This window comes from Orcinus orca, chromosome 16 (genome assembly GCF_937001465.1).
Source record: "Orcinus orca chromosome 16, mOrcOrc1.1, whole genome shotgun sequence".
Taxonomy (NCBI): Eukaryota; Metazoa; Chordata; class Mammalia; order Artiodactyla; family Delphinidae; genus Orcinus; species Orcinus orca.
The window spans coordinates 62,256,137-62,276,337 of NC_064574.1; the positions used below are offsets into that span (position 1 = coordinate 62,256,137).

Here is a 20,201-nt window from a genome sequence, read left to right on the forward strand (position 1 = left end):
CGACCACATCCTCCTACCCTTCTCCTTCCTCCCTGCGCCCCACCCACTCAGACCGTCTCCGACCCTCAAAACACAAGTGGTTCCCACCTTAGGACCTTTGCCCTTGCTGTTCCCCACCCGAAACTCCTCCCCCAAGTCCTCCTCGGGGCTTGCTTCCTCTCATCACTCGGGTCTCAGCTCATACCTCTCAGTTGAGCCAGGGTGGACAGGCTGCAGCTCTTTTCCTCCAGATAGATGCGCTAAATACGAAAGATGCCAGCCATTCCTCACCCCCGATGCCACAGTCTGTGGTGGGGCAGGGGATGGTGGGGCTGTGGCTGGCTCATCAGTGAAGGCCAGCGAATGAGGGTTGGGCCCTCCAACGGCCTCAAGAAATTTAGGTCCAAGTCTCACTATTGACAAAAACTCGCTGTGTGTCTCTGGGCAAATCTCATGACCTCTCTGATTTCCTCCTCTATAAAAATGAGTTAACTGGACTTGAGCAGTGGGTTCTCTGCTCTGCCAGGACACACGTGTTAGTCATGACATATGAATATCTAGCTTACAGGGCTTGCTTGGTTCTTAGTCAGATATATACATAGTAGTCATATATATGAGTATGTGTGTCTGTATATATAGATATACATACACATATTCATATACATACACATATATATGTAACACTCACAACAACCCTATTAAGTACCATTATCATCATTCTTACTTCCCCACTTTATAGTGAGAACACGGAGCCCTGGAGAGGTTAAATTTGTACCTGAAGCTACAAGCTAGTGAGAGGCAGAGCCAGGATCGAAACCCGGGTGGTCTGGCTTGTAACCCCCACTCTAAGGAGGCTTTCAATGACATAACTCGGTGGACAGTCCCTTCCATGGATGAACCTAGATTTTAATGAGACCTGCAGAGAAGTGGAGTCACATTTGATATGGAGGCTGGGGACCAACACCCTGTAAGTCAACACAATCAACCACAGAAAGGTAAAATTGAAAAATCCCTTAAAACATCCTCAAAGCAATGCATCTGTGACTTGGTATGCAATGCCCCTCTAAAGCAGCCTCTGTGTATAAATGCCAACTAGATGCAGGGATTCCGAGTGTGCAATACGGACAATGCAGGGGAGAGAATGGGCTCGGCAAGGCGAGATGCTCACACCGTCAGGGCCACAGGGGAACGAGACCAGTGGAGGGATCGGCAGGGTCCCATGTCTATTCTCACCCTCACTCTGGAACACATCCATTCGGTGGATGGTGGTGACCTCACCTGCACTAGATCCGCCAGTGCTAGTTTTCCTCCCGAAGGGCGTGGTTGGTTTCTCTAAGCTACGTGCACAGTATGAGACCCCAGCGCCAACAGCCATGACCACCCCTGACACATACAACTCACGCTGGCCATAACCAGCCTGTCTGTGTGCTATTGACCCAATTCTCCACCATAATTATCACCCTGCCGCCGCCCCACCCCCTCAAAGCAATATTTGGAATACAAGTGAATGAAAGGGAGATATTATTACAGAGACCAACTTGAATCCACTTTCATATTAAATAATATGAATCATTCCCGATTTTGATGCTCTATGAAAATTTCCTGCAACGCTTGTAACTGACCAGGTGTGTGTGTGTGTGGGGGGGGGCAGGAAGTGCAGTCTCAGTTATCTCTGAGGACCCTTCCTGGCCCAAAGTTCTGGGACAGAGGTTGTAAACAGGTGGCCCATTGGCAAAGCCAGCCCACAAATGGACTTAATTTGGCTGGAGATCTGTGTATATGTGTTCATGTAAATTATGTGCCAATGTTTAAAAATTTGATATTTCACATAAAAACCTAGATTTCCAGCTTCTACTGAAATGTAGGAAAGTCTGGCAACATTGGACCTGCATTCTCTCCTGGCAACAGTAGACAGGAGATGGGTAGCAGCTCCCCGCCTCAGATGGGCCATTTTCTCCAGTTCACCACACTCCCCACCATTCCCTACTGTGCTACACCCAGGACTTTTCACACATTAACAGTACTTGGTTGCCTTTGATTGGTCTTTGAGTTTGCAACCACAGTCCTAAATGTCCTGTAATACCTCTTCTCAGACAGAGGGCTTTTGTTGGGAGACACACTCTGGCCAAACTGATCTCTCAGTTTCTCCGATAGAACACGCTCTATCTGACCTCAGGGTCTTTGCATATGCTGTAAACTATTCCTCTCTTTTCTTCATCATCTCTGCATCACTTCTTTGGGAAACCTTTAGTGTTCTCCCCAGTTAGAACTTCTCTGATTTACACATTCTCCTAGTTCCTTACGTGTCTCATTCTTCATAATTTTCAGTTTGTAATTACACATTTCTTTAAGTGATTTTTAAAATATGTATGTATTTTTTTTTTAGTTCCTGAAAAGGTAGTACCTTCACAGGACCAAACAGTAAATTCAAGCAGTACCAAAGGGAAGTGTGTAATTATTGTTCTAGTGTCTGTCTTCCCTCTTGAGAAGTCATTTATTTTTGGTTCATTCCTATACGCCAAGTACTCACCAGTGGGACAGACCCATTCAATCTGTTGAATAGTGAGTGAGACAGGAGTGGGTGTAGAGGTGAAGAAGGAAGGAGGGTGTATTAGTTTCCCATTGCTGCTGTAACAAATTATACAAACGTAGCGACTTAAAACAACACAAACTGATTATATTACAGTTCTGGAGGGCATGGATTGTACTGGGCTAAAACCAAGATGTCAGCAGGGTTGTGTTTCTTTCTGGAAGCACTAGGGGAGAGCCCATTTCCTTGCCTTTTCCAGCTTCTAGAAGCTGTTCTCATCCTGGGCTTCCTCCATCGTCAAAGCCAGCAATGGTGGGTGAAGTCCTTCTCACACTGCATCTCCCTCTGACTCCTCCCCTGCCTCCCTCTTCTACTTGTAAGGACCTTGTGATTACATTAGGCCCACCTGGATAATCTAAGCTCCCTTCCCTATTCTAAGGTCAGCTGATTAGCAACTGTAATGCCATGGCAACCTTCATTCCCCTTTGCCATGTCACCTGACACATTCACAGGTTCTGGTGATTAGGAGGTGGAGACCTTGGCGGGACCATCACAGGCACTTGTATTGCACTTTGCTTTATTGCAATTTGCAGATATTGTGTTTCTTTACAAATTAAAGATTTGTGGCAACACTGTGTCAAGCATTTTTCCAACAGCATTTGTTCACTTCATGTCTCTGTGTCATGTTTTGGTAATTCTCGTAATATTTCAAACTTTTTCATTACTATTCTATTTGTCATGGTGATCTGTGATCAGTGATCTCTGATGTCACTACTGCAAAAAGATTGCAACTCCCTGAAGGCTCAGATGATAGTTAAGATTTTTTAACAACGGGTATGTTTTAATTAAGGTGTGTACAGTTGTTTATTTAGATATAATGCTATTGAACACTTAATAGACTACAGTATAGTATAAACATAACTTTTATATGTACTAGGAAACCAAAAAATCTGCCTGACTCGCTTTACTGTGATATTCACTTCATTGCAGTGGTCTGAACTAAGTCCACAAATTCTCCAAGGGATACCTGTATTCTGCCCACCACAGGAGAGATTTTCCTGAACACTGAAAACCCTCTGAATGATTCTAAATTGAGTTAGTATCTTCTGACTATGTATCCAGGTCTTCAAAGAAATAATGACACCAGCCACCAAATATGGCACAATGTGGTTACTAATTGTGAAATTTGAGGGTGACTGTTTAACACAAGCCAAGACTTCCTCACCAACGGAAATGGCATCTACCTTCACAGAGCTGTTATGGAATTAGAAGCAATTCTGTCTGTAAAATATTTAGTTCAGGACCTGGCACACAGTAAGTGCTCAATAAATGCTGGTTTTTAAAAGGGGGTGGCGCAGAACAAGACGGCACCAGGTATCCCTGGCAGTTTAGGGGTGCGTGGAACAGCAAACACATCAAAGAGCCCTGTTCTCATGGACCTTTTTCTTTAATAGGTTGGATCTTGACTCTAGAAAAACAAAAGAAAAAGCAGCTCCACTTACGTGCAGAGAATGGACTGGTCCTCTCGATCTGAGAACAGAAAGAAAAAAAGAGCCATGAGTTAGAATTTGCTCTGAGCTGAGCGCCTGGATATGGTGCCTCCCAGGCCTCCCATTTAAGCTCCTACATGCTGGCCCCCCTGGGGGTGACAAGGGGCCAGCTGGGCTCATTGCCCAGGTCATAGGGGATAAGACCAAAGCCAAGAGGGCAGCAGGGCTCTTTTAGATACTTTTCCCGACCCCCTGAAGTCCTGGAGGCAGCCCCAGAAAGATACTGGAGACTGACGCGTTCAGGAGGCAGTGAGAATCCCTGCCCCACTAGCTCTGGAGGGTCCCAGGAGACCCACTCTGCCCAGATTAGGTCACAGACAGAACACCGACTTTGGATCCAGACAGACTGGCATTCCAACTTGGCCACTTCCCACCTCTATGACTTTGGGCAAATATTCTTAACCTCTCCATGGTTCAGTTTTTTTAATCTGGAATATGGGGTAGTGGACATTTTTGGTTTGAAAATCCAGTATCCATTTCCTCTTCTTCCGAGAAGAGCATCCACCCCCCCACCCCGCCATCATGTACAGTCTTGGTGGGACTGACCCACAAGCTACCCCAGCCAAGAGGCAACAATGTTTCTTAGGCTATGTCAATCAGAATCTCTGAGCTCAAACACCGAGCTGGATCAAGGATGGAGAAGCACAACGGAGGCCCTGAGGGGGCCTCACTTCCTGCCCCCAGAGCCCAAACAGCCCCATTTTCTAACATTTTCTGAGGCTGGCTCCCCACTCTTCCCACCCCATCTGTGAGCTCTCCAATACTCCTCCAGAAATTCCTTTTCTAGATAAGGTCTCTGTCGCTAACCACCAGAGAACCCTGGTGGGTGCACAGGGCATCGTGAGGTTAAACGTGATTAAGCAGACATTACTGATCACCTACTGCTCTTAAAGTGGCCTTAGCGGGTGGAGTCAAGATCCCCTATGAGGGGCACAGGGAAGGTTAAACACCTTAGTCATCAGCCAGTTAACCATAACTGAGAAAGCAGAGCATCACATCCTCTGCCGGGCAATGGTGAAGCGGCAGGCATTTCTTGACTCCATTCCCTGCTCCATTCCCACCATCACAACCCTCAGCCTCTTATGATCAAAGATCTCCCGGGATCTTGTGACATCCCCCTCCAAACCCCTTCTCAGAGTAATCTTTCTGACACGCTGAACTGCCTGATCCCTCTGCCTCTTAACCCTCTTCCACTTTGGAAGTTTCTTAAAATGTTAAACATAAATTCATCATATGACCCAGCTATTCTGCTCCTAGGAATCTACCCAAGAGAACAGAAACATGTGTCTCTACAAGACTTGCACACAAATGTTCACAGCAGCGTTATCATAAGAGCTAAAAAGTAGAAACAACCCAAATGTCCATCTGCTGGTGGATGGATAAATAAAATGTGGTCAATCTATACAATGGAACATTATTCAGTCATAGAAACAATGAAGTACCGATACAGGCTACATGGATGACCCTCAAAAACATGATGCTAAGGAAAAGTCAGACACAGAAGGCTACATATTGTGTGATTCCAGTTATAAGAAATGTGCAGAATAGGTAAATGCATAAAAGAGGGAAGGTAGATTAGTGGTTGCCAGGGGCTGGGCTGGGGTGACTGCAAACAGGCATGAAGGATCATTTTGGGGTTTGTCAGCTGGACTGCGGTGATGCTTACGTAACTCAATTTATTGAAAATCACTGAATTTTACACTTATCTTGGGAGGATTTTTGGTATGCAAGTTTTATCTTAATAAAGCAGTTTGTAAAAGCTGTCCACGGCCCCCAGCGTCCTCAGATGAGGCCCGGAAGGGGCATCCGAGGCCTCCCGTGAGCGGCCCTGCCTGCCTGCCTCCCCAGCCTTGGTACTTCTATGTCCATCACTCTTAATTCCCCAGCAACCCCACCCGGATCAACCCCCAAACGCACTCTGTGCCTTTGTTCAGGCTACTCCTGCTGCCTAGCAGGCCTTTCTCTTCTCCTTTCCTGCCCATTTCCCTCCGTCTCAAAGATGACACCTCTTCTAAGAAGCCTTCCACACAGTGATGGAGCCAGGGGGAGGCTTGGCTGTAAATCTCTGTCAACGCTCCTAAGCTATCACAAATAGTCAACCTTGTTAGAGAGAAGAAGCCCTAAGAAAAGCCCCCAGCCTCCATCAGATAACCTGACTGCTGCCTCTAAGACCCTCCCAGACAGAAATCCTGGAGCTGTCGCTGGCTCCTGCCCATCCCCAAGACAGATGTCTCCACTGCCACAGCCCCTGTGCTGCCCGAGCGCCCTGTCCCAGGCTGGTTTTTTTCTCTTTGTTTGTGTCTCTGCCCCCACAGAACCATGAACCGCTCATAGGCAGAAGTATCCAGTTCTGGACCCCGCTTCCCTCAGTTTCTGGATCCCCAGCCCCTGAACCCTAAGTCCCTGACACAGAGAAGGTGTAGCTTGGTGAGCACTGAAAAAAGCCAACCCCAAACCTGGAAGACATGAGTTTCTTGATGGGGAAGTTCAATATACACACAAGAAACTGAGTCACTCATTCATTCATTCAACAAATGCTTTTAGGGCATCTACCAGGTATTCTTCCCCATGCTAGACCCTGAAAATACTACATAATAGTATCTACTACTTAGCACCTTCTCTGTGTCATGCATTATTTCAATCATTTGCCTGTATTAACTCATTCAACCCCCGTACATCCTATGAGACAGACCAATTTTATCCCCATTTCACAGATTAATAAACTGAGGCACAGAGACATTTTAAAACTTGCCCACAGTTACACAGCCAGTAAGTGGATGAGGCAGGATTTGAACCCAACACCTACTACTTATTGAACACCTATTATGGGCCAGATACACTTTTCTGGCACTTTCCCTGTGTGGTCTTTGATCCTAACCCTTTTAAGTTTAAGGAAACTGAGGTCAGGTAACCCAAAGTCACACAGCCACTTCAGGGACCAACCTGGGGGTTGAAGCATCATGCATCAGAGTCTGGGCACTTTCTGCTGTTCCAAATACAGGACAGGGCACAGGAAATGGAACGGGGATCCCTAGCGGCCAAGGCTTCTGCTGGATTAGGGAAGGCGTTGGGAGACAAGGCAGCTTGGAGAGACCAGCAGGGACCAGTCCAGGGAAGGAGTGAGGCCTCTTTCCCAGGCCAGAGAAGCAGCCTTACCACCTAAGGTCTAAGGTGACAAGAAGGAAACCAGGGCATGAAGTGGCCTCGGGGATGGAAGGCTCTGCTTCCCATGAATCAGTGCAGACCCATCCCATCACCGCTGCCACACCTGGTCTGAGAACCATCACTTCAGGCCCAGATCCTCCCCTCCCATCTCCCTGCTTCTGCCCACGCCCCTGCCGTTCTCACAGGGCAGCCGGAGGGGTCTTCTTTTTTCTCTTATAAACTTTTAAAATTTTGGTAAAACATACATAAAATGTACCATGGAGACCATTTTAAAGTGTCCAGTTCAGCAGCACGAAGCATGTTCACATTGTTGTGCAGGCATCACCACCGTCCACCTTTTTCATTTTCCCAAACAAACTCCATCCCCATTAAATAGTAACTCCTCAGTGCCTCCTCCCTCCAGCCCCCGGCAGCCACCATTCTACTTTCTGTCTTTACGATGTTTGACTACTCCAAGTGTCTCATGTAAGTGGAATCGCACAGAATTTGTCTTTCTGTGTTTGGCTTATTTCATTTAGCATCGTTTCCTCAAGGTTCATCCATGTTGCAGCACATGTCAAAATGTCCATTGTATGGATACACCCCATTTTGTTTATCTATTCATCTGTTGATGGACACCTGGGTTGCTTCCATCTCTTGGCTACTGTGAATAGTGCTGCTATGACCATGGGTGTACACATATCTGTTGGTGTCCCTGCTTTCACGTCTTTGGGGTGTATGCTCAGAAGCAGAATGGCTGGATTATGTGCCAATTCTGTTGAACTTTTCAAGGAGTCACCATACTGTTTTCCGTAGTGGTTGCACCAGTTTACTTTCCCACCAGCAATGCACCAACATTCCAGTTTCTCCACACCCACATCAACACTTAACTACCGTCTGGTTTTTGATAACAGCCATCCTGACAGGTGTGAGGTGCTATTGCATTATAGTAGAAAAATCTTCTTAAAAGAGTCAGATCAGGGGCTTTCCTGGTGGCGCAGTGGTTGAGAGTCCGCCTGCCGATGCAGGGGACATGGGTTCGTGACCTGGTCTGGGAAGATACCATATGTCGCGGAGCAGCTGGGCCCGTGAGCCATGGCCACTGAGACTGCGTGTCTGGAGCCTGCGCTCTGCAACGGGAGAGGCCACAACAGTGAGAGGCCCGTGTACCGCAAAAAAAAAAAAAGTCAGATCAGCCACGGCCTGGTCAAAACCAGCTGGCTAGTCCCAGTGGCCCCCAGTCTCCCCACCATGGCCTACGAAGTCTGGCCTGATGTGTCCCCAGCCAGCTGCCTCACTGGCACCTTTCTCTCCTTACCCCTGCGCAGCTGCTAAACAGCCACCTGCTCCTCACAGAGAACACACTCTTCCCTTCCAGGGCCTTTGCCTGGAACACTCTCTCCCCAATTTTTGCCATGGGTGATGCCTTCCCATCATCTTGAGGGCTTCCACTCTCCCAGAGGCCTTTTCTAAGTCTCTGTCCACAGGGATGCAGGCAGTTGCCTCAGGGCACTCAGGCAATTAACCTGTTTATTTCCTTCACATCACTTAGAGCCATCTGCAGTGACCTCTTGTGTTTGTCTATCTCGCTGTGCTGAAAAGCAAGCTTTACTGGGGAAGAGGGGGGCTTGTCTGTTTTGTTTAACACTGTATCGCAAGTACCTGGCATATAGCAGGTGCTCAATTATATTTGTTAGATGGAAGGATGGGAGGATGGGAGGATGGCAGGATGGATGGATGGATGGATGGATGGAAGGAAGGAAGGAAGGAAGGATGGGAGGATGGATGGGACTGGAATAGTCCATGCCTATGCATCACTGGGGACCAGAGAGGATAGTCATGACCATATCTGGGAGAGGGAGGCAGATTTACATCACATAAAGAAGATCTGGTCCACTCCAGGGTCAGATGAATGAGATGACTGTGCAAGCTCCATGGACCCTATGCCCATCTCCAAACAACCTGCCCTCTATCCCCTCAGATAACAGATGGACATTCTGGTGGCCTGGCTGAGCCCAATCCTCAGGACAAAAGGCAGAAGAGCCAAAAGGCTATTTCATTCTTCTTTCTGACTCTCATTTTTTCCACCTTGAGCTGGTAGCAAGGGACACAGCTGCCCGCAGGGGCCACGTTCAGGGGGTCTGGAGAGGCTCCCCTCAGGCAAGTCTGACCTCTGAGCCGAGGGCCAGGGGCAGCCCTCGCAGGGAGAAGGGCCACAGGAAAGAGGCAGCCCCTACTTTGGCATCAGGACTCTCCATGACCACGAAGTCCCGTCTTCCGGTCCAGCTGTGCTGATTCCGATCAGGCCTACATCCCTGCCTCCTGCTACGACTCGTGGGCTGCTCCACAAACCTCAAGAGAGCCACATCGGAAACTCCCACACGTGTGCCCAAGGACAGACGTTTAAGTTGGTCACTGCAAGAATATCAGCGAAAGCAAAGGACCGGAAAGAAACCATTCAACCAGTCTATCAACTGCAGACTAGCAAAATACATTTTGGTATTTAAAATCTGGTAGGGCATGGGTGGGGGGGATAAACTGGGTGACTGGGATTAACATATACACACTACTATATATAAAATAGATAATCAACAAGGACCTACTGTACAGCACAGGGACCTCTATTCAATACTCTGTAATAACCTAAATGGGAAAAGAATCTGAAAACGAATGGATATATGCATATGTATAATTGAATCACTTTGCTGTACACCTGAAACTAACATAACTTTGTAAATCAACTATATTCCAATATAAACTAAAAATTAACTTAGAGAAAAATCTGGGGACTTCCCTGGTGGCGCAGTGGTTAAGAATCTGCCTGCCAATGCAGGGGACACAGGTTGGAGCCCTGGTCCAGGAAGATCCCACATGCCACGGAGCAACTAAGCCCATGCTCCACAGCTACTAAACCTGCGCTCTACAGCCCGCGTGCCACAACTACTGAAGCCTGCATGCCTAGAGCCCGTGCTCCACAACAAGAGAAGCCACCGCAATGAAAAGCCCGCACACTGCAACGAAGAGTAGCCCCCGCTCGCTGCAACTAGAGAAAGCCCGTGCGCAGCAACGGAGACCCAACACAGCCAAAAATAAAGAAAGAAATAGAAGACATTAAAAAAAAAAAATCTGGTAGGGCCACACAGCAGCACATTGGGCAGCCACTGAAAAGAACCAGGCAGATCGTCATGGACTGACGCAGAACAATCTCCAAGACACAGTAAGCTAAAAGATAAAAGACTAGGTGACATAGCATTACACCTTTTATGTTTTAAAAAGAGGGATATACGTTCACACACACACATATACATACCTAAGGTGTACACACACACACACACACACACACACACACCTTCAAATACTTGTATATGTTGGATATATCGTGAAGCTACTCGACACCCCAACGATGGTTGTCCCTGAGGAGAGGGTCTGAGGGACTGAGAACCAGCACAGGAGGGAGACTTCCCTTCAACTCCATCTCCTTCTGTCCCGCTCGTGTTCATGCTATGAGTATGTATGACCGTACCCGCATCTCACCAAAAATGGGTACTGTAAAAATAGTCTTTATTGCTCTCAAGGAGCCCATTATGACCATGAAACTTAGGAAAGAGAGGAAAGAAACAGCTGCCTGCCTGCAGCGTCCCCAGCAGCGCCCACCTCCAGAGTCGGCACTGTGCCGCGGGGCCCCCTGAGCTCCTTCTGTGCAAGGTGACCCGTTCCACCCTCACAGCAACCCCTGAGCTGGGCACTGGCACCACGGCCACTTTACAGATGAGGGCAGTACGGTGGAGTGAGGCGACTTGCCCGAGGTCGCTGCAGTGGGCTGACCTGTGGCCCCCAAAGAAATGTCCACTCGGAAACTCAGAAGGTGACCTTATCTAGACTTATCTGTAAGCAGATGTAACTAATGAGGGATCTCCAGATGAGATCGTCTTGGATTTAGGATGGGACCTAAATCAATGACCAGTGTCCTTATTTATAAGAGAACGGAGAGGGGAATTAGAGGCAGAGGGAGAAGCCACGTGAAGGAGGAGGCAGGTTGGAGGGATGCAGCTTCAAGGTGAGGATGCCGAGGACCTGGCAGCCGCCTGAAGCCAGAAGAGGAGAAGGGCCTGGACTGGATTCTCCCTCAGGGCCTCTGGAAGGAACCAACCCTGATGACACCTTGATTTCAGACCTCTGGCATCCAGAACTATGAGGGAACAAACGCCTGTTGTTTGAAGCCACCAAGTTTGCAGCCATTTGTACGGCAGCCCTAGATAATGAACACGGTCACACGGCTAGGAAGTGGCAGGCGGGGACTCAAACTGAGGTGCGTGATCCCAGAGGCCTTGCTTCCAGCCCACGGCTTTGTTCTGTCTTCCTCAGATAACCCACAACCATGCGCTGGCGGCATTTCCTTCCAAGATAAAAACAGTAAAACTTTCATCTCCCCAGTACACTCTGGAGAGAGACAGAGGTCAGCATCACAAGAAATTTGTGGAGGGAGGTACCCTGTGCTGGTACAACACCCAGCTCCTTGGACTGGAATCGAGGGAATGTGGATGCCTGTGCCTCCAACTTCCACCTGGAGGGAGAAGTCTGCTGAGGACCAGAGCAAACTAGGAAACCAGTTCAAAACGGATTCAGGAAGGGGCAGAAAGGCAAGACATGCAGGAACCAGCACCCTGTGATCAGCACCCAAGCAGAGAGAGAACCCGCTGGGGCTGGCCCAGAGCCTGTACTATTTTAAGGAGTGATTTTGAGATGGACAGACGGACGGGCTATCTCCATCTATCTGCTACAGGGAGACAGGCAGTCTTTCCCAGCAGCCTTGGGAAACCTACATCCAGAGGACGAGAGATTTATAGGGTCAGATGCCTGTCCTGAGGCCTGTCCTCCCAGGTCCCCAGGAGAGGGAGCGGGCTCCAGGGAAAGGCTGGGCAGCTGCCGGGGCGGATCCACACTGGGCGCTGCCAGGAGACCTCCGGCCTGGGACATTCCCATCGGAAACACACCGGCTCCAAGCGTGGGAAGCTAACTGTGCCCTGGTTGGTTATGGGCAGGAGGACTCCTAGCTGATTCCTTCCCTGAGCTTGAGATCATGTCTGACACGAGAGAGCAGAGTTCTCTCAATGTGCAAAGCAGTTTCCCCCTCAAGCTTTGCACACACTGTTTCTTCTGCCCGGAGCACCATCTTCATCACTTTTCTACCCGCCTAATCCATTCTCTTTTTCTCTTTTTTTTCCCTTTTAGGTGAAATTCACACCACATAAATTTAACCGTGGAAAAGCGAACAATTCAGTGGCATGTAGTACGTTCACAATGTTGTGCAACTCACACTTCTGTCTAGTTCCAAAACATTTTTATCAGTCCCAAATAAAACCTCATATCCCTTAAACCGTCACTCTCCATCCCCCACTCCCCGTAACCCCTGGCAACCGCCAACCCGCTGTCTGCCTCTATGGATTTGCCTATTGTGGACATTTCACACAAATACAATTGTGCAACATGTGGCCTTTTGTGTCTGGCTTCTTTCACTTGGCATGATGTTTTTGAGGTTCACCCCCGTTGTAACATGTATCAGAACTTCATTCTTTTTTATGGCTGAATAGTACTCCAATGTATAGACAGACCACATTTATGGTTCCACTCATCTGTTGATGGGTGTTTGGGTTGTTCCTAGCTTTTGGCTATTGTGAACAGTGCTGCTATGAACATTCAAGTACAAGTTTTTGAGCACCTGTTTTCAATTCTTTGGGCTATATACCCTAATCCATTCTTGAAATGTCACCCTGAGAGTCACCTCCTCTATGATACTTTCTCTGACTCCATACCTCCCTAGAGCTAAGTTGGGGGCCTTTCTACTCTACATCACCCCCAGGGCTGCCATGGACAGTGGTATGAGTTGTACACTGCATAACTCTAAGGGAGAACCATTCACACTGGTCCCTGTAGATTTGTATATTTATTACAACCATCTTTCAGCAGACGGAAGAAAGATGCCTTGAGAAAAGGGTACCTTTTTCTAATTCTAAAAAGGTACCACCTGTTCTAGTGGTGACCCTGGCTCCCATAGTCCAAAGATTCCCTCCATCGTAGCACTTAACCTCACCATGATCATTGTTTCACCTCAATACTTTTTAGGAGAAAAGGATTATTTGGAATGGTAATGGACCATTTTCCCTTAACATGACAGGCAGAATATTTCTTTTTCATCTTAGTAAAAATTATGCTACTTTACCAAAGAGTAGAAACGATACAAATGTCCAACTGGTAAATGGATAAACAAAATGTGGTCTATCTGTACAACAGAGTATTACTCAGCCATAAAAAGGAATGAAGCACTGATACAGGCTACAACAGGGATGAACCTTGAAGACATTATGCTAGGGAAAAGAAGTCAGTCACAAAATACCACATGTGGTATCATTCACTCCATTTCTACTAAATATCCAGAAGAGGTAAATCTATGGAGACAGAAAGTAGGTAGCGATGGGGTGGAACTGGGAGTGGGAATGGGGGAGTCACTATAAGAGGCCACAAGTGGGCACAAGATTTCTTTCTGGGATGATAGAAAGATAAACTTAGATTGTGGTGATGGCTGCATAACCTTGTAAATTCACCAATAACTGGTGAATTGCATATCAAAATGGATTGATTTACGGTATATAAATGACACCACAATAAAAGTTTTTTAAAAAACAATGTTACTTTTACACCACCTCTAAATCAAGAGATCTGATTCCTTAAACATCATACAGATCTATTCATTTTTCAAGTTACAAAACTGCTTTTTTTTTCTTAAATAAGTTATTAATTTTTTATTTGGATTACAAAATTAGTACACAACAACTGCAGCAAGTTTGGCAAAGACAAAATCCCCCTACCCTGTGACGGTTAATATTTGGATATATCTCCTTTTCATTATTTTTTATAGCGGTTTAGAGTGATTTACACAATTGATGCCATTCAATGGCGTGATTTTCTAGTCCTTTTCATTTAACATTTGACTATAAGCGCTGACCATGTCATACAGTCTTTGTTGCTGATATTAAATGGGCTTGTAATAGTCTATGGGGAGGCTCCTGCTGCTTCTCAACCTCATCTGGTTACTTCCCTCCCCCACTTACATCCCAGCCACACCAGCCTTCTTGGCACTTCCCTAGCACATCGTGCCCATTCCTGCCTCAGGGCCTTTGCACTGCCTCCTCCTTCTGCCTCTAAAGCTCTTCCCTGGTTCTTGATGTGGCCACAGCTCCTTCTCACCTTTCATATCCAAGTTCAAATATCACATCCTCAGATGGAGCCACCTCTGACCACCATGCATTCAGAGCCACTCCCTCAGTTTCTCTCTTTTTTTTTTTTTTGTGGTACACGGGCCTTTCACTGCCGTGGCCTCTCCTGCTGCGGAGCACAGGCTCTGGACGCACAGGCCCAGTGGCCATGGCCCACAGGCCCAGCTGCTCCGCGGCATGTGGGACCCTCCCGGACCCGTGTCCCCTGCATCGGCAGGCAGACTCCCAACCACTGCGCCACCAGGGAAGCCCCCTCAGTTTCTCTTGATCCCATCATCCTGTTTTATCTTCTCCTTAGGGGGGAAAAATAACTGTATAATTTCATCACCTGAAATTATTTATTTATTTATTTGCTTACTTGACAAAACTGCTTTAATGCTTCTCCTACTGGCCCATGAATTCCCGAGGTCCAAGGGCTGTGCCTGATCCAGGGGGTCAGGGACCATGTTTGACACATAGTAGGTACTCAGGAAATGCTTGTTGATTTGGATCAGTCTCAACCAATCATTTTTTCTCTCTCTCAATCTCTCTCTCTCTCTCTCTCTCTCTCTCTCTCTCTCAGAAAGGCAATTCAGATTGAAGCCACAGTCAGCGCTTCTTCCTTTATTCACATATTCACTCAGCAAACAAGTCCAGGGCCCGTACTATGCGTCAGGCACTGGAAACACAAAGTTTACTAAGACCTACTTAGTCTTTGCTTTTGAGAGGCTTATGATCCAGTGTGGGGGTCAGATGGGCAAAGAATGGCCTGCAAGATGTGGGCAAATGCCACAATGGGTATATGCCAGAAGTGCTACAGAAGGGCTGTTTTAACGCTCCCCAAGAGACAGACAGGACCTCTTAGCAGCTGAGGGGACAACTGAGCCACACAGAGAAGGATGTGTAGGAATCCGCAGGGGAAACGGCACCAAGGAGGCAGAGCACAAGCAGAGGGCCTGGGCCACAGGAAGTCAGGGATGGGAAAGAGCACAGCACGAGAGCAGAGACGGCAGGGCTGGAGCCCGCGTCCCAGCACTGCCTGCGCCTGGCTGAGCTGCCCGGCCCGGAGCCCTGGGGTCTGCCTCACCTCACACCCCAGCCCCAAACGTGCCTGTCTTCCCTCCTTCTCCCGGGCCTGGGGGTCTGGCCTTGATGAGCAGGTGTGCGGGGGAGCTTTCCAAGGACAGAAAGGGCTCCCTGCTCTCTCCCCCGCACCAGGCCTGAGTCTCCCAGGAGACGTCCAGCTCCCCACAGACCAGCTATTTCGGCCTGATCCCGACACCAGCTCGTGGTTTCTGGCTGGGGAGCCAGAGGCCTGCAGGCTGACCATAAAAGGAGAAAACCGAGCTGGGCCTGAGAGCAGCCCGGCTGGCAGCTTCCCTTCCTCCCTCCCGCGCCAGGCTGCTGTGGGACCCATGGAGAGGGAGGTGGCCAAGCCCAGGTCCCCGCAGGGTCACTGCTCCCCCCCGACCAGGGAAGGACCTGGCCTCCACCAAGTGCAGAAAGGTGGCTCCCTCCCTAATGCCACCCACAAAGGTGGATGCGGAGGGTTCCAGACCCAAGGTCAGTGCTGGGCCTCCACCCTGGGCCCAGCCAGGTGACAGCTCAGGCCCTGCATTGCCTGCCTGGTGCTGTACTCCCCAGGCACTGTCCAAATCAACCCTCACAACCACCGGGATAGGTGTCTCCTCATGGGACAAATGAGGAAACTGAGGCACAGAGAAGTGGGCGCCTTGGCAGAACCCGCTCCAAAGCGACTCCCTAAACCTCTGCTCTGTAAGTCCAGGCTTTCCTCTCTCCACCCTCCTCCCCCCAGCAGCGTGGGGAGGAAGAGATTCTGGGTGGGCAGAGGTACTCTGAGAGCTTGTGCTGGACCCCAGCAGGACTCTTCCAGACCCTCATGAAACTCTGGCATCTTTAATAGTGGAACTGGCCAGCTAAGGGGGCATGGGTACCCAAAGATGGATATCCTCCTGGTGGCCTCCTGGGCCACAGCTCCCACCTCCACTTTCTCACTTTCTGTGTCCTCCTCTCTGCTCCAGCCCCACAGCCTCATGTGCCCCATCAGCTCCCTTAGGCCCACATGTCACCTCGTAAGGAGGCCTTCTCTGCCCTCCCAGCCTGGGACAGGTCCCAGGGTCCACCTCACAGCTCCCTTGACCTTCCCGACAACACATGTACTTGTGGTTGGATTTGATTAACATCTGCAACCCTCAGTAGACTGTGTCCTCCACCACAAGCCTCCCCACAGTGAGGCCTCAATCAATACTTTTGGACAAAAAAGGGAACATGGAGCTAGATTCTCTCTGAGGCTGGGAGGACACAGAGCCAGGAGGCTGGAGCCTGCATAGCCCAAGAGGAACACACCATCACCAAGTGGCAGCCAGAACTTCCCAAATCCACTCCCTTAAGCATATCTGCTTCTCCAACTCAATATTCACTGCTTATTTTAAAAATTTAATTCTCCTTAGCTCTTTCCCATCTGTGTGAGACACCATGGGCAGTCCGTAAAACGCTCATCAGAATCAGATGATCCTTCTTCCTCATTTCCTACCTAAGAACGTGATCTTCTCATGATACCTCAGAGGGCCAACCAGATGGGGCCAGACAGATGGAGCTGCCAGCATCCCGCACACCGCCAGGCCAGATGCTGAGCAGAGAGCTGCAGCAAAGTCTCCAAGAGGCAGAGAAGCGTGCAACCGGTCCCCTCCCTGGGGATGTGTCACAGGAACACAGTCTCAAGAGCAAAATGACTTGGAATTACTTCCCAGCTCCACCTCTTAGGCAACTCAGAGCATCAGTTTCCTCACCAGGAAGGGATAAAAACCCACACATTCCAAGGATGTGAAAATGAAATGAGACTGGACACACAAAGAGCTTAAAAATACCCAAGGCCCATTCAAAAGCATAATAAGTGCTATTACTATTAGCTTTTTTTATCATTACCACTCCATCCTCTCAGTCCTCTACAACAGTGAGCCAGTGAAGTGGTTACAGATGGCAGTGATTCTGTCCCAGGAGGACAGGGTATCAGGCCAAGTTCAATCCTTTCTAATTATAAGGCCTAAGCCAGTCCCTTAGCCTTCTGGGGCTTCAGTTTCTTCATCTGTTAAATGGGGGTAACAGCACTACACTATCTACCATACTGCCTCAGAGAATGTTTCCAGGGTGGCAAAAGGTGATGTTGCCAGGTTTGACACTCAGCTCGGGGGCCAAGCCATTCAGTGCTCTGAGCCTCAGTTTCTTCAGTCTGTCAAATGGGGAGGCTGTCCTGCAGGGGACCGGCAACGGCCAAGGGAGGCAGGATCTACGGGGCAGAGAGCCCAATGCGCATCGCTGCCCTTCCTGTCTCTGCTGAGCTTACAGGGGAGCCCCTTGGGAGTTGGGGGAGCACGAGCCAGCCCCCCTGTGCCTGCCGGCCATGGGCAGAGGGTTCAGACTGAGTGTGGGAACTTGCAAAGCAGAGAGTGGAGTTTGGATCACTCCACTCCCACAGACCTCTCTGCAGCCTGAAGAGGGTTCGGCCAAGAGCCTGGGCTGATAAAAGTCTGTAGCTGTTGTTTTTTTCTTTAATCCCCTGAGAGTGGCCATTGGGTGCTAATTAGGTGAGGACACAACACTTCCAGTGACAGATCCTGACGTTTCCTCTCATCCTCAGAATGAAATCTCATCTGCCTTTCACACCGTCCCTCACCCCAGGGACCCACAGAGGGGCGGTGGGAGATCCAAAGTGGATTTTGTCGGGAAAGCTTTGGTGATGCTTTCCCCACACTCATCATGCTAATTTGCTGAAGTCACTAACGTCAGCTTCCCAAGTGCTGGGCCCTCAACACTAACCCCCTGAGATGTAAGGAGACAGCCCTGCAGGAGCAAACAGCCTTCCATGGGGCAGGAGGGGCCTGTGCAGCAGCTCAGCATCACCCACTTGTCCAGCAAGCCCTGGGCTTTGCAGTCTGATAAACCAAGTTCAAATCCACTCTGATACTCATGTGTCAAGTTCTTCACCTCCCTGAGCCTCAGTTTCCCCAGCAATAAAATCGGGCTAAAAATAGCACCTGCCTCCAGGGTTGGATTATCTGACCAGTCACGTAAACATAGGTCCACAAGCAAAGGAAGGGAGGGAGGTAAAAATAAAGAACATTTCAAAGGAGTCAATATTTGCTACGTCTTAAAAACTATCATAGTAAATGTCATGGGAAAATTTAAAACTTTGTTGGCTTTCATTACTTTATAGTTTAGTGTTCTTTTTATTCTGGATTACATGTGTGGGCACCGTAATAGTTTCAGGGCTTAATTTAATGGTTCTAATCTGATCCTGTCTCCCTTGTGGGTTTGTGGGAAGGATGAATGGAGATTATTCCTGGAAAGCCCTGTGCATATAGGAAGCACACAATAAAAATCCACTATCACCATTATTGCTTCTTTGGAAAAGAAGGTGTGAGAGAATTTCCATCAAAAGATAGTGGGTTGAATTGTGAAAATGACTATACTACCCAAAGCAATCTACAGATTCAATGCAATCCCTATCAAAATACCATTGGCATTTTTCACAGAACTAGAACAAAAAATCACACAATTTGTATGGAAACACAAAAGATCCTGAATAGCCAAAGCAATCTTGAGAAAGAAAAACGGAGCTGGAGGAATCAGGCTCCTGGACTTCAGACTATACTACAAAGCTACAGTAATCAAGACAGTATGGTACTGGCACAAAAACAGAAATATAGATAAATGGAACAGGATAGAAAGCCCAGAGATAAACCCACACACATATGGTCACCTTATCTTTGATAAAGGAGGCAAGAATATACAATGGAGAAAAGACAGCCTCTTCAATAAGTGGTGCTGGGAAAACTGGACAGCTACATGTAAAAGAATGAAATTAGAACACTCCCTAACACCATACACAAAAATAAACAAAAAATGGATTAAAGACCTAAATGTAAGGCCAGACACTATTAAACTCTTAGAGGAAAACATAGGCAGAACACTCTATGACATAAATCACAGCAAGATCCTTTTTGATTCACCTCCTAGAGACAGGGAATAAAAACAGAAATAAACAAATGGGACCTAATGAAACTTAAAAGCTCTTCCACAGCAAAGGAAACCATAAACAAGATGAAAAGACAACCCTCAGAATGGGAGAAAATATTTGCAAATGAAGCAACTGACAAAGGATTAATCTCCAAAATATACAAGCAGCTCATGCAGCTCAGTATCAAAAAAACAAACAATCCAATCCAAAACTGGGCAGAAGACCTAAATAGACATTTCTCCAAAGAAGATAGACAGATTGCTAACAAACACATGAAAGGATGCTCAACATCACTAAGCATTAGAGAAATGCAAATCAAAACTACAATGAGGTATCATCTCACACCAGCCAGAATGGCCATCATCACAAAATCTATAAACAATAAATGCTGGAGAGGGTGTGGAGAAAAGGGAACCCTCTTGCACTGTTGATGGGAATGTAAATTGATACAGCCACTATGGAGAACAGTATGGAGGTTCCTTAAAAAACTAAAAATAGAACTACCCTATGACCCAGCAATTCCAGTACTGAGCATATACCCTGAGAAAACCATCATTCAAAAAGAGTCATGTATCACAATATTCATTGCAGCTCTATTTACAATAGCCAGGACATGGAAGCAACCTAAGTGTCCATCAATAGATGAATGGATAAAGAAGATGTGGCACATATATACAATGGACTGTTACTCCGCCATAAAAAGAAAC

At 47.9% G+C, this 20,201-nt stretch overlaps 1 protein-coding gene across 5 annotated transcripts in view; it reads right to left on the minus strand.

Annotated features, from left to right (window-relative positions):
* MYH11 (myosin heavy chain 11) overlaps window positions 1-20,201 on the minus strand; it is a 128,074-nt gene that overhangs the window by 73,140 nt on the left and 34,733 nt on the right. For all 5 annotated transcript variants that reach the window (XM_033428733.2, XM_004270149.3, XM_004270150.4 and 2 more), the window contains exon 4: window positions 4,012-4,039. In XM_033428733.2, coding sequence (XP_033284624.1) covers window positions 4,012-4,039 — 28 coding nt within the window. The remainder of the gene's footprint in view (window positions 1-4,011; window positions 4,040-20,201) is intronic.